Source organism: Grammomys surdaster, unplaced genomic scaffold, assembly GCF_004785775.1.
Source record: "Grammomys surdaster isolate TR1022 unplaced genomic scaffold, NIH_TR_1.0 174, whole genome shotgun sequence".
Classification (NCBI taxonomy): domain Eukaryota; kingdom Metazoa; phylum Chordata; class Mammalia; order Rodentia; family Muridae; genus Grammomys; species Grammomys surdaster.
The window spans coordinates 2,592,738-2,607,435 of NW_021604622.1; the positions used below are offsets into that span (position 1 = coordinate 2,592,738).

General features: G+C 41.1%; 1 protein-coding gene across 2 annotated transcripts in view; it reads left to right on the plus strand.

The window, feature by feature from the left end:
- The window catches only part of Rictor (RPTOR independent companion of MTOR complex 2), a 100,493-nt gene extending 85,795 nt beyond the window's left edge, over positions 1–14,698 (plus strand). Inside the window, exons 31-38 of one of the 2 annotated variants that reach the window (XM_028767555.1) lie at positions 1,939–2,947; positions 5,076–5,253; positions 6,229–6,313; positions 7,276–7,509; positions 10,406–10,564; positions 10,904–11,027; positions 12,219–12,357; positions 12,978–14,698. In XM_028767555.1, the coding sequence (XP_028623388.1) occupies positions 1,939–2,947; positions 5,076–5,253; positions 6,229–6,313; positions 7,276–7,509; positions 10,406–10,564; positions 10,904–11,027; positions 12,219–12,357; positions 12,978–13,163 (2,114 nt within the window). In that variant the 3' untranslated portion in view covers positions 13,164–14,698. Of the gene's footprint in view, positions 1–1,938; positions 2,948–5,075; positions 5,254–6,228; positions 6,314–7,275; positions 7,510–10,405; positions 10,565–10,903; positions 11,028–12,218; positions 12,358–12,481 lie in introns of both variants that reach the window. The other variant, XM_028767557.1, reaches the window with a different exon arrangement.

A 14,698-nucleotide genomic window follows, 5' to 3' on the forward strand; every position in this document is an offset into this window, starting at 1 on the left:
GGGGGGAGCAAGACGGCACACACTTAATCCCAGCACAGTGTGTGTGTGGGGGGGGAGCAAGACGGGACACACTTAATCCCAGCACAGTGTGTGTGTGTGTGTGGCGGGGAGCAAGATGGCAGTGTGTGTGTGTGTGTGGGGGAGCAAGATGGCACACACTTAATCCCAGCACAGTGTGTGTGTGTAGGGGGGGGAACCAAGCTGCCCGGGTGGGGGTGTGGGGGGGGGGAGCAAGATGGCACACACTTAATCCCAGCACAGTGTGTGTGTGTAGCGGGGGGAGCAAGACGGCACACACTTAATCCCAGCACAGTGTGTGTGTGTGGGGGGGGGGAGCAAGACGGCACACACTTAATCCCAGCACAGTGTGTGTGTGTGTGTGGGGGGGGAGCAAGATGGCACACACTTAATCCCAGCACAGTGCGGGAGGGGGGACAGAGGCAGGTGGGTCTCTGTGTTTTACATGCCAGCCTGGTTTACAAAGCAAGTTCCAGGACAGCTAGGGCTGTTACACAGAGAAACCCTGTCTCAACACAACAGTAGCAACAACACAGTAGATAACACAAACTAGACATGGTTGCCCAGGCCTCAGGATGCTCTCGCTAGAGGACCACAAGGCCTGTCTAGGCTACAGGATAAGTCCAAGACCAACGTGAACAAGTAGATGAGGGAGGTTTGTGTTCAGTACCAGGAAAGAAAGGAGGGAGGTTGGATCTGCAAGTACACCTTTTTAGCCACAGCCCTTAGACCTGAGTGCTTGAGGATTGCTAAGACTAGTTGGAGCTCATGGTGAACTTGAGGCCAAATAGGCTACAGCATAAAATTGTATCTCAAAAAGTAAAGATAGTCATACAGTTATTGAACCATATTCCACCCCAAGTCTGTGGTGCCTTGAATTATAAGATGTACTAATGTTCATATCCAACAAGAAAAAAAAAAAATCTTGCCCCTTACACTTCTCCATACTCTTTGTTACATGATGGATTCCTGAGAAATTTCATATGAAAGCTATATCTTAGAGTTGTGGAATATAGAAAGCCAGTATAATCTGCAAGCTTATTCAGGAGTTTACTTTCTCTTTTTATTCAAAGTATATTTAAAGTTCTTAATAATTACTCAGTAGAACAGTTACAAATAGAATAAATCTTACAGGTACCATTAAACAGACATCTAGGTTAACTGGTCTATTACAATTAGACACTAAGAATGAGACTAACATATAAGGACAGTGAGCATAATTGGTTTAAATGTGAAGCTTACATGTGTGCCCTTATTCTCTGGAAGTGCAGATATCATTTCATATCTGTGAGAGAGCCCAGGCTCCCACCTCAGTACCAGAACCCACTAATTGGATCACCTAAATACTTCATATCATCTTTAGAGCCTTTATAATGCCCAATCTGGGTGCTTAATAGTAAGTTTTCATCTTAATTGTTTAAGAAATAATAAGAAGAAAGGGACATGAACATGTTTAATATAAGCACCTTTCCATGAATATTTTTGGTCTCTGCTTAGTTGAACCCATATGTGCATAACTCGGATGAGTAGAGCTGCAGTATATTTCAAGTTTAGGGAATTCATTTCTTCTGAGGTGAGTGTCTCCTGTCACTGTAAAGAAGAAACCATGTTGCTTCTGTCTAACAGACTGAGCATCAATGCTTGAGGGTCCTTTCATTGTATCTTGAATATTTGGAAAAATCAATAGAAACTTTATATACTCTGTACCAGGATTAGCCTTGGAGGTTTTTTTTCATAGATCCTCACCATGATACAAATACAGTCTTCTATTTTTTATTCATATCTCAACTCTGAGCTTCAGGGAAGCAGTTTTATTAATTAATTTCCTTCCCCATGACTGGTTAAAAGATGGGGTAGCACTTAGCATTCTGGTGAATTCTTCATGTTTGCATGCTTTGATAGCGGATTGTTCACTTACAGGCATGTTCATACTGGAGGATGACCGCTTTGGCAGCACCTCTACCAGTACATTTTTCCTTGACATCAATGAAGATGCCGAACCAGCGTTTTATGACCGACCTGGACCCATAAAAGATAAAAATTCATTTCCCTTTTTTGCCTCTAGCAAACTTGTAAAGAATCGTATCTTAAATTCACTTACTTTGCCTACTAAAAAGCACCGCAGTAGCAGTGATCCAAAAGGAGGAAAACTGTCGTCTGAAAATAAGACAAGCAACCGGAGAATCAGAACACTTACAGAGCCCAGTGTTGACTTCAGTCACAGTGACGACTTCACAACTATCTCCTCAGCGCAGAAAACATTACAGCTAGAAACTTCCTTTGTTGGGAATAAGCACCTTGAAGACACTGGAAGCACTCCAAGTATTGGAGAGAATGACTTAAAATTCCCCAGGAGTTTTGGTACAGAGAATCACAGAGAAAACACAAGCCGAGAAAGGCTGGCAGTGGAAAGCTCGACAGGCTCACAGATGAAGATCCGCAGCCAGAGCTTTAACACAGACACTACAACGAGTGGGATCAGCTCAATGAGCTCCAGTCCCTCCCGAGAGACAGTGGGTGTAGACCCTACAACTATGGACACAGACTGTGGAAGTCTGAGTACTGTGGTAAGTACTAAAACTGTTAAGACGAGCCACTATTTGACACCACAGTCTAACCATCTGTCTCTCTCCAAATCGAACTCAGTGTCCCTGGTGCCACCAGGTTCTTCTCATACCCTTCCTAGAAGAGCACAGTCCCTTAAAGCGCCCTCCATTGCAACAATAAAAAGTCTAGCAGATTGCAACTTCAGCTACACAAGTTCTAGAGATGCCTTTGGCTATGCTACATTGAAAAGATTACAGCAGCAAAGAATGCACCCGTCCTTGTCTCACTCGGAAGCTTTGGCGTCGCCTGCAAAAGATGTGCTCTTTACGGACACCATCACCATGAAGGCCAGCAGCTTTGAATCCAGACTGACGCCAAGCAGGTGAGCAACACGCACTGAAAAATGAGTCAAAGTGGTTCAGTTTTAACAGATTGAAATGTAAGACGTCAGTCAGCTTGAGCACCACAGAGACCAAGTGTCAGAACTGACCCATTTACCACAGTAGGCCGTGAGCTCCTCGTTACCCGATAGGATTTGAAATGGATTCTTGCAGCTGCGAGGGGGGAAAGTAAACTCCATTAGGCCCTGAAAATAAACATGTTTTCCAAGGTTACACAAGTCACAAGCTTTTTTTATTTCTAGCTTCTCTAAGGATCAATTTTAAAAAGAAGCATGTCGGGGGAATCAGGAGCTTAAGACCTACAGTAACACACAACCTTTTCAGCAGGTCAATTGAAAGCTCCAAAAGCTGACCTCATAATATTTTTTAAAATAACTGAAAACTTCAGTTAAATTATTTTAATTTGTCTTAGTACACATAATTAAATAGGAACCTAATAAACACTAAATGAAGTGTTCCTGGGTCCTCAAGACTAAGAGTTTCTAATTTTATATTAAATATTCCATATTAAGGGTATACCAAACTATAACAGTACAGTTTAGGTTCATTTTTTTTACAGTGATACACTTTGAAATTTGATTGTTGTAAAAAGTTCCACACCTGCGTTTGTTGTTGTCAGAATTCTCATAGTTGAATTATATCCATTTAAATGATTTATACTTCTTTAAGCAGGCTGCTGGATGTCAAGTAGTTACTCCACTATCTGGGAAAGAGAAAATAAGCCCTCATTTACAGGATATTCTCACTGTCAGAATTGGGAGTTACTTATGTAATTGATCAGTCTTATTTCTGATTTTTAGTAACATTTTTAATAAAGAAGGTCCTGGTAGCAGATAGGGAATTTTGTCCCATCTTTAAAGAAAATGATAATAATGGCTGTTGTAACTAGAAGTCACTGGTTCTGCCGTCTTCCTGAATCTAGACCACAGATAGAAGGCATAGATGGAGGGCGACAACCAAGCAGCAGAGCTGGTGCATTAGGCTGTGTGGGCCTCGGTAAACTCAGCTACTAGAGACTAGGCTAGATCAGTGGTTTTAAACTTTTAAAATGTTACTTTCTAAGCAGAAAAAATACTGTTTTCGTACTGAAGGATATCTATACAAACTCAATAAACAATGCAGTTCAAAATGGAGCTATAGCTGACTGAAATAGAATTGGAAAGTAGACACTTGAATAATTCTCCCAAGTCCAGTAGTCCCTGAAGAGCTTTGCACAACGAAAGATCTACCATTGAAAAACATTTCTTGTTCACAAAATTCATAAAGATCAGAAGCAAGTACTTTTTTTGGAAATTAGAAATTGTTTTTGTTTCTGTAATCTTACTGGCTACTATATCAAACCGATATTTCTTTTATGTGATCTGCGTGAAATAATCCTTTGATTTACATTTGTACGTTTTTTAAGACTTGGTTTTCTAGTTAGTAAGACTTTGAACAGTGTTTCATATATTTAACAAGGCATGCACAGTAAACAGTGTCTCTGCATGAATAGCACCGAGTATGACAGAGTTTAACTTACAGAAATGTCCCTATGCCATGGGATGGAATCATTTGTAAAGAAAGACTAGTGTTCTGTGAGATAGCCCTTGTAATGTTTACAAATGATAGGATTTTACTGTGGTGCACGTACCTTCTGTGTTATAGAAATCTTGTGAGAATGACAGCATTAATTAGCACACAGGTTTGATAAGCTGCTAATCTTACTTTTCAAACATATATTACTTGGCGTTAGTAGACACATCTTTAGCTATACAACATAGCAAGTCCAGCCTCTCTGCTGTGTGCAGAGGCAGACTTTGAGCTGTACTTATCTGTAGGCTAGTTTCCTTTCTTCTGAATGTTGACATTATTCTCTTTGCCTACCTTTTCATCTTTACCTGGGGATATAACAGTTGTTACATTGTCAGCATTCCATTCCTGCTGACCTGGTCATTGATACATAGCTGCTAATGTTAAAGTGCTTTCGTGTTCACAGTAGGTGGAGGTGGGACTGCTTGCTGGTTTACTACCTACTTTGATGGTAGTATCAATTGGGGGTTTTCATTGTTTTTAATATACTCACTAGTGCAAATCAAGAAGCTAATGCAAGGGTTTTTTGTGATGTTACAGGTTTATGAAAGCTTTAAGTTATGCATCATTAGATAAAGAAGATTTATTAAGTCCTATTAATCAAAATACCCTTCAGCGATCCTCCTCAGTTAGGTCCATGGTGTCCAGTGCTACATATGGAGGTTCCGATGACTACATTGGACTTGCGCTTCCAGTCGACATCAATGACATATTCCAGGTATCCAAAGTGCTACTGTTTTCTGTGAGCTGGCTTCTTGTTTGTTTTGTTTTGTTTTTTAGTGTTCTGTAGCTCCTAGAAATTGTACTTCATAGAGGATACACTAAGGGAATGATAGGTTTGGAAGGTGATTTTTATCTAAAAATGTGTTAAGATGAGACAAGTCCACACTCTGAGCTGCACTGTATTCGTAGTCAGCTCTTCTGTGCTCCTCTTTAGAAGCTGCAGTCTCTAGAGCAGTCCTCTCTGACTGACTGGTGTGCTTTAGGCTTTGATTCCTTTTCTCGAGCAGCCACTTATGGTGTCCATGTACAGTAGCCCTGCTGCCATGAGATAGTGCAGTTTCTAGTTGCATGTAATAATGCTGGACAATACAGATTTTCTTAGATGACTGTTTATTATTTCTTCAGTCTATTTTTCTTTGTATAGTAGAAGTGTGTGTGCTGTGGATACATGTGTGTGTGTGTAGGTCCACATGCCTGCAGTAGACAGAAATGTGTAAGTCTTCCTGCTTAGTACTTTGCCCTACTCCCTTGACATGGGAGTGCTCCTAGAATCTGGAGCTAGGCTGGCAGCCAGCCCTCGTCGCAGTCAGTCTGTCTCCAGCCTTCACAGCCGTGTTTGACAGGCACAAGACATGTACACACCTAGTGTTTATGTGCATGGTGGAGATTGAAGCTCAGGTTCTCATACTTGTACAGCAAGCACCCTTAACCCACTGGAAGCTCCCCTGCCTCTAGGGACTTTAGATAAACAATAAAGTGTTTGAATACCCACTCAGTTCACCAGGAACATGGTTAAGAGACCAGTATTTAGTTATATTCTGGTAATTTTAATGATCTTTAATAAACTTTGCTTTCTAGATTTATATGCTACAGTAATTCTATTTCTATTGCATTTCCTTTAATTTTCTTAATATTCATAAGATGAATTTCTTTATATGATGAAACTGACCATGATTTGTATGCATTTTAGATAAAGGATATTCCTTATTTTCAATCAAAGCATGTGCCTCCACCAGATGACCGAGGTGCAAGAATGTTTTCCCATGATGGAGGAGGTAATGTGCGCTCCTTGTTCTCTTGAGACTTCTTACCTTAAAAATGAAATGCTATTTTTAGTGAGATAACACTAAAAATTAGGTGCACTAAGCTCTGGTGTTTACTTAAACACTAAACCAAAATAGTACACTCAACTAAAAATTAAAGCACATTTTTAAAAATTTTATTGTATTTTTTACTTACTCACTTCACATCTTGTTCACTGCTCCCCTCCCAGTCACTCCCTCCTACACCTTCCCCCCAAACCTTCCCCCCAAACCGCTTCTCTGAGCACCTGGGGCCTCCCTGAGTGTATTACCCCCACCTACCCCCACCCACACCCCGCCCTGGCACTTCAAGTCTCTGTTAAGGCTAGTTGTTTCTTCCCTCACTGAGGCCAAACAAGGCAGCCCAGCTAGAAGAGCATATCCCATGTACAGGCAACAGTAAAGCACAGTTTTTTAAGAAAATATTTGTGCAGTGAGGATCTCAGCCTCTTAAGCTGATAAAATCCAGACTAGTTCTTTCATTTTTTTAAAGTACAAGAGAAATGTTAAAACTAGTTTTGTAGGTCAGAGACACAGCTGTTCAGAGTGAAAGATGAGAATTGCTTATTAGTCACACTTTTTATTCTGTGCTATGAATTTTAGTGAATATGTGCAAATGAAGCATAGACTCAATAGCTTTATAATCATTTTAATTTATACCTCTTAGAATTACGGATTTTGTTTAAGCATTTATGAGAGTTAATTGAAATACTACGATAATAATCTATTTTTCAGTTGTATTTTAAAAGCCTTACATTGAAGTAATAAAGGAATATGTGCTATTTTAATTTTCATAATTTAAAATACAGTATTCTCTTTTATTCCTAATCAAAATTAGATGTTGGGTCATAGAGAGTTCTAAATATTTATCTTTATAAACAGTACTATTTTAAGACATGAGAAAGATACCAACAGTGTCTTATTTAAACATGCAGGTCTTTCCTCTGGAACCGGCGGACTTGTGAAGAACTCTTTTCACTTGTTGCGGCAGCAGATGAGTCTCACAGAAATAATGAACTCCGTCCATTCGGACGCTTCTCTGTTCTTAGAGAGCACTGAAGACACTGGACTGCAGGAGCACACAGATGACAATTGCCTTTATTGTGTCTGCATTGAAATCCTGGGCTTCCAGCCCAGTAACCAGCTAAGTTCCATCTGTAGTCACTCCGGTGAGTGTCCTTTGATTTCACTCCACACTGTTGACAAGCCTGCCAGCAGCCCTACCACTGCTGTGATGGCCTTCTGACTCCATCTCCCACCTCAGACATGGTGGCCCTTCAGCATCTGCCTATTGTTAGTCTTTCAGCCTCGAGTTTTGATTCTCTCCACTTTGTCTTTTAATATATTGTTTAAGATTACTCTGTTTAATTGTTTACTGAGTCTGTAGCCCCACAGATAATCACTCTATGTTCTGTGGGTTTCATCATTCTCATTTCTTATCATTGGTAGACCATGCCTAAGTTTTCAACAGCTGCGGCAAATGAAGGCTGTTTTCCCAGCTACACTCACCAGTGTGTCCACTCACTCACTCACTCACTCACTCACTCTCCCACACGAATGCTCTTACATAAACACGTGTAGTTTGTCTGGAAGATCTGCCTCCTCATTAGTGTCATGTCTGAAAGTCCGAGTTCCTGAGCCATGTGTAGAAGCTGCTCCTCTTGGCTCCTTCTGCCCCTTGTGCTCCGATCCCTTAGATCATGGCTCTGATCGCTGGATGCTTCCTAAGCTCCCCATGCTGACTTTCCTCCGAGTGTGAGCTGTCGTCTCTTCGTTTGCATGTCTCTAAGAGAAGCAGCTGCTTTGTACACTAGGCTTTCCATATTTGTCTATTAGAGAAGGAGTTAATGAGGTGGATACAGGTAGTGAGTTTCTTAAAGACGAATCACCCACGTGTGGACACACACACATACATACACACACACACACACACACACACACTTTCAGTTAGTGTTTAAAATGTTCAGGCAGATGCACTGGAGAGATGGTTCGGCTGTTAAAGGCTAGGCTCACAACCAAAAATATAAAATGCTCATGCAGATACATTTTTTTGGTAAGTATCACTTAGGTACCCTCAGAAGTCTAGTGATGTCAGAGTTCTCTGGTTGACTCTGCTGAAGTTACCCCTAGGATTTCATTACTTCCCAGCTTGTGACTATGTCAGCTGATGGTACTAAGGAGACACCAGTCAGCAATGTGCTTGCTGTAATTTGCAAAAAATAGTTGGAGAGTGTGCTTAGAACCTGATCCACCCTGTCAGTGGTTCCAAGTCCCAGTACAAGCCTGAATTGGAGAGATTCCTAAACTAGACGTTTCACACTCTGGACCCTCGGGGCCTCTGTATACTGTGATGGGTTTCTGTTTTTACAAATGTGTTTATTTATGATTACCTTTTGAGCATTTGTAAAATGTTAGATGTTCTACACACCATAGGAAAGAGGGCGTATAGCTGGGTGGTGGTGGCACATGCCTTTGATGTCAGCACTCAGGGGCAGAAGCACATAGATTTCTGAGGTCAAAGAGTGAGGTCCAGGACAAATAGAGATACACAGTGAAACTCTGTCTTGAAAGGCCAAGAGTGAGAATTTCCAAAGCTATGATAAGATATTTTTATGGAGTAAAATAAGTGAATGAAAACCTATACAAATCAAACAAATACTTGCAAACTACATGTCTGCTAGGAAATTACTCTTACCAGTTTGGCATAATGGCACCCACCTTTAATCCCAGCACTAGGGAGGCAGAGGGCAGGCAGGCAGCTCTGCAAGTCACAGTTCATCATCAGAGGAAGGCAGGTCAGGGACTGCGGACGACATGGAAGGGTGCTGCTTACTGGCTTGCTCCTGGTGGCTTGCTCAGCCTGCTTTCTTACAGAGCCCAGGACCACCCACAGTGGGCTGGCCCTTCTTCCATCAATCAGTCATTTAAAAAATGCTTCACAGGCTTGCCTACAGCCCAGTCTCATGGAAGAATTTTTTTTTAGTTGAGATTGTCTTCTTTCAGATGACTTTAGCTTTTATCAAGTTGACGTAAAACTAGCACAGCTGACTTAATGGAAGTAGTAATCTTAGAAGTTCTTGGTGGAATAAAATGTAGTGCAGTGTTTATCTTGTAGGAACTTGGATAAAGTTGAACCTCCTTTTCTCCCATTGGTATTATAAAGAAAGAATAACAGGCCAGCTTTGCAAAGGTCTTACTTTTCTAGCTCAGTGTCCCTGTCTGGTTCACTTTTTTATTCCCTAGTGAAATGTTTAGCTTATTTCCATTGTGTTGTGTGACTTTTGTAGCATGGCTAATGTTACTTTCTGTGAAGAGATGATCCATCAGGGGTTTTTTGTTTAGTTGTTTTCCTTTTGTTTTCATTGATTTTAGTTCTTAGTAAATTTTTTTAGTACATTTTTAAAAATTTGTTCTTGAGTGTGTTTGTGTCCCACACTTGCATGTGTGTGCCAGTGTGCAAGTGCCACAGAGCTCACTTGAAGATCAGGACAAGTGAGGGAGGCAGTTCTCTCCTTTCACTCTGTGGGCCCTGGAGTTGGACTAGGGTAAGAAGGCAAAGCAGCAGGCACTTTTTACCCGTTGAACCATCCAACCACTCCATGCCCTCGACATTTCTAAACTAAAAAAGTATCTTAGCTTACATGTTTGGTTGACTTCAGAATGCCACTGTGGGGCCTTAGCAGTGCTCAGAGAGAAGAGCAAAAAAAAAAAAAGAAAAATTACGCTAGGAAGAGATCTGACATCACCTTCTACTGGTAATAATATCTACTGCCAGACAACGCAGAGGTAGACAGGATGGGTCAAGAGAGAACAGTAATGCCTGTTCCCTTTTTATATATAACTGCTTGAGTTTCAGTCACACACGTAGTCCTGCAGTGTTTGTTATTAGGAAAATCAACTCTCTAGAACAGGCAGGTTCCCTTGTTGGAATGCTCATCACTGAGCGATCCAGGCTTACTTTGACAGTCTTCCTGAAGAGAGATCATGAGAATGGGAAGGAGTTACCTCAGTGTGTGCAGTGCTATTGTAAGAGTGGAGCTTTGATCCAAATGCTTTTGTCTTCAGACCTTCAAGATATTCCGTACTCTGATTGGTGTGAGCAGCCGATCCACAATCCCTTAGAAGTGGTTCCCTCTAAGTTCTCGGGGATTTCTGGATGCAGCGATGGCGCGTCTCAGGAAGAAGGCTCAGCTAGCAGCACCAAAAGCACTGAGCTGTTACTGGGTGAGTCTTGAGGTTCAGCTTCCTGCTCCTTAATAAAACAGTCCTCAGTTGATTTTGCTTATTAGCATATGCACTGTAATTAGAGTTGTCTCAGACTATGCAGGTCACCATTAGTGAAAGCATTTAGCAGACTCTTAAATATTTCACCTGTGTCATCCATCCGCCGGTTCCCTGTCAGTGATCTGCTTCTGGTAGAGGTTTGCTCCGAGATCATTAGCAGATCACATGCAGCTGATTCCAGTTTTAGCTGCTTATGCAGTGTAAAAATAAATTCCATGAGCTGTAATCATTCTACATTGTAATACAGTAAGAGACCTCACAGTGCCATCTTCACTTCAGGTGTTAAAACCATCCCAGACGATACACCGATGTGCCGGATCCTGCTGCGGAAAGAAGTGCTAAGATTAGTCGTCAACTTGAGTAGCTCAGTCTCCACCAAGTGTCATGAGACTGGGCTTTTGACGTAAGTAACTGCATGAAGGTTGTTCTACTTTGTAAGTTGTAAAAGAGATACTTGTACTCCATAGCTGCAGTCACAGGCTGCCTTCCCACCTCTGGGTGGGCCTTGTTCGCTGTGGTACACCTCACTCTGTAGAGCGCATTGAAGGCAAAAGTGAGTTGGGATCCAGCCAGACTTTTAAACAAATCTGCAAAACTGGAAACTATATCTAAAAGCAGGACTGTTCCTGCACCCTCCCCCCTTTTTGTTTCGGTAAAATTGGGGTTTTAATTAAATAACTTACTATTTAAGCTATAAAATGTTTTTAAAATTTCTAAATTCCAGTTTTTGAAGTAATTGTTGGTGGCTATAACTCACATATCCAAAAAAAACCCTTTTCAATTTCTCAATCGTTTTTCAAGAAAGTTGAGGAAGAACAAAGAGAGCAGAAGACCACATGCGTGAGAAGCACACTTAGATAATAAACTGCTGGGATTTCCTGATCAACTTGTGTTCCTAAGTCAAAACCTGATAAATGAAAATTGTGACTCAATCACCTTCATTTGCACGGCTTAAAGCAGTGGTTGTCTAAAGAAGGATACATGCATGGGTTTCCATGTATGCGTGTTGGCTGTGTGGTCCAGGGCTGCGAGAGTGAGGCCTGCAGCCCAGCCGCCCACCCACAGGGCTGCCTCTGAGGCGCTGTCCTCATGGAAAGATAGTCAGCCAGAGATAACTTATAACTTGGAATGAGCTTTAAATGCCTTCCAATGTGAGCGTGCTGTGTACTCATGTTAGTCTAATAAATAAAATCCAGAATTTCCTTGTGTTACTGGAAAATAACTTTACAATAAGCATTCAGATTTTGATAATCTTTGAAAAGCAGAAACTGGAACTGTCTGAAGTGTGAAGTAGAAAGGCTTCGTAATTAGCTGGGTGTGGTGGCATCCACATGTAATCCTGGCACTGGATGATAGCGGCAGGACGATCAGGAGTGCAGGAGGCATGGAGGCATTGGGCAAGGCTGGAAGACAGACAGACAGACAGGCTGACTTAGACTGTTAAGCCACCATTCCTAACATTTCCTCCTGTTCCTAACATTTCATCTCATCAGTAATTGAAGAGAGAAAAAAATTAGGAGAAAGTGTCATTTGGGGGGATAAAATGAATAAATGTTATATTTTTATCATGACATAGTCTCTCTTTTCATTTTAGCATTAAAGAGAAGTATCCTCAAACATTTGATGACATATGCCTTTATTCTGAAGTTTCTCATCTGTTGTCACACTGCACATTTAGACTTCCATGCCGGAGGTTCATACAAGAGTTATTTCAGGATGTACAGTTTTTACAGGTAAGTAAGACTATATTTCTGAAATTTGTCTCCCAGAATTATTCTGTATTTGAAGTAAGTTGAAAGATTATGTCTATATTATATGCCATTTTCATTTTTTTAAAAAACTATGACCTTTTCCTAGATGCATGAAGAAGCCGAGGCTGTGTTGGCAATTCCCAGTCAGCCTGTAGTTGATGACTCTGCCGAGTCCTGACCTCATTGATGATGTTGATAGCTACATACTTACTGTATAGTATTCATACTTGTGGATTTCCTAAAATCCTCACAAAATCCAGACTGGCTGACAGTGAGGCCGGAGAATTTTCTGACACGGGTCAGCAGTTCCTGGTACAGACAAGCTGGAGCTGCTGGCGTCCTAGCCAAGCCAACATCTCTCCCATGTGGGCCCTTCCCGGGTCCCTGATTCATTACCACAGTTTTCATCCAGTTACCACCATACGCAAGAGCCAAGCACTGACTACCTGCATAGGTTTTCTATTTTTTTATTTTAAAAGCATAATGGCAGTGGAACAAAACAGGACATGAAGAAGCATCCTTCACACAGTGTTCCTGAATGCTCTTTAATCAAGGGTAAATACAAAAGATGCCTTGTTTGTTAACTGATTTGTGGAAACCAGGAGTCACTGACTCTGAGGCTGCATCCTGTTACCCCATGGGCTGCCACTGCTGGTATCCGAGGAACACGCTGGCCTTTCCACACTTCCTTAATGTTTGTAACACTACTTCAGAGGTTTGTAACTTCAGAGCAAAAGGAGAGCCGCAACTCTCGGAACTTAGGAGTTACACGATGCTCGACTGCATAAGGATGCTTATCGGTTCTCCTCTTCAGGTTTGTTGCAATATGTTGTTAAAGGCTATTTTTACTAATTAAGGTTTTTCACTACAGTTGTGATCAAATAAATAGTAAATTTGAAATACTTCTCATGTCCAGAACACTTATACCCAGTGGACTTCCAACCTCATCAACTCTTCTCACCACTGTAAAGGATTGAACAAGCGTTAGTAGTCTGGACCCAAAGCAAAGGAAAGCGTTAAATGATGCTGCGATCTCTCAAGGACAAGTTTGCCTACAATGTACACATTCCATGGAAAAAGGAAGAGCCATAGGTCCTATTAAAAGTCATTTGGACTCGTTATTAAGATTAAAATTGTAGTGAAAAGCCTTAATTACTAAGTTTTAAAGCAGCGATAATTTAATTTTTGTTAGTGTTCCTGTTTTGCATAAATTGCAGTTATAGGTGAGTTAAAAGTACAGTCATTGCCTTGATCACATTTGTGAAGTTGATTAAGGCATGGTTTTGTCTAATTTGTTTATGTATAAAGATACTTGGAAATCTTACAGGAATTAAACATATATGCAAATTTGTACATAAGTAGCATGAACATTGTTACTAGAATGCTTATCCGTGAAAGGTTATCCTGTTTTGAAATCATATATAGAGAACAGACCATCCAGCTGGACTGACTAGGACCCTTTGTGATTCCTTTGTGTTGTCCATTTTACAATTGCACATCAGCTTTGAACAGGTCCTAGACATTGGTCCATGCCTTCCCATGCTGTCCACCCTTCTCATAATGGTCTTGTTTGCAAGATCGCTGTAAAGTACCCTGTGAACTAGAAAACAGGACTCACAGAAATTTTTCTTTTCATTTGCTGGCACTGAAAGTTCGCACTGGGATGAAGCATTTCATCCCCCTTCCTCTTTGACTCCTCTTTGACTGCACTTCAGCGAGTTGTTCTAATGTGCACTGTGTAGCAACTTCCATGATAACAAAGCAGACAAGGGCTCTAAGCTGCTGCTCACGTTACGACACAGTTCTCATTTTCTTAGAAAATTCAGTGAGGGTAAAACTTTCTTTTCAACTTCATCACTGAACCCGTGTTCATTTAAATGTCAGCAGTGCTTCTAAGAGCATGCCTGTCACCTTGGTCTTTGGTCTTGGACAATAAAACTGCCTTTCCAGAGAACCAAATGTCAGAGATACTAGACCAAATAGTGGTTACAATTCCAAAGGAAGTAATGTAGTCTTATTCATAAATGGGATTAACATTTTAGACATTCATTTTAAACACTACCTCAGTTAACAGAGTATAAAATCTGTGGTTTCGTCCCTCAAAAGTTAACAGTAACTATTCTTGTTTGTTTTTCTTCACACAAAACTATGCCCATCCTTGCGCACCTGAGTCAGCCATCCTGAAATTGAGGCTGTGCCCTAGTGTCCTAAGCAAGTGTTTTGACTTTTGACTGTTACTTTGAAAGGTGTCTCTGTGTGTGTGTGTGTGTGTGAGTGAGAGAGAGAGAGAGAGAGAGAGAGAGAGAGAGAGAGAGAGAGAGAG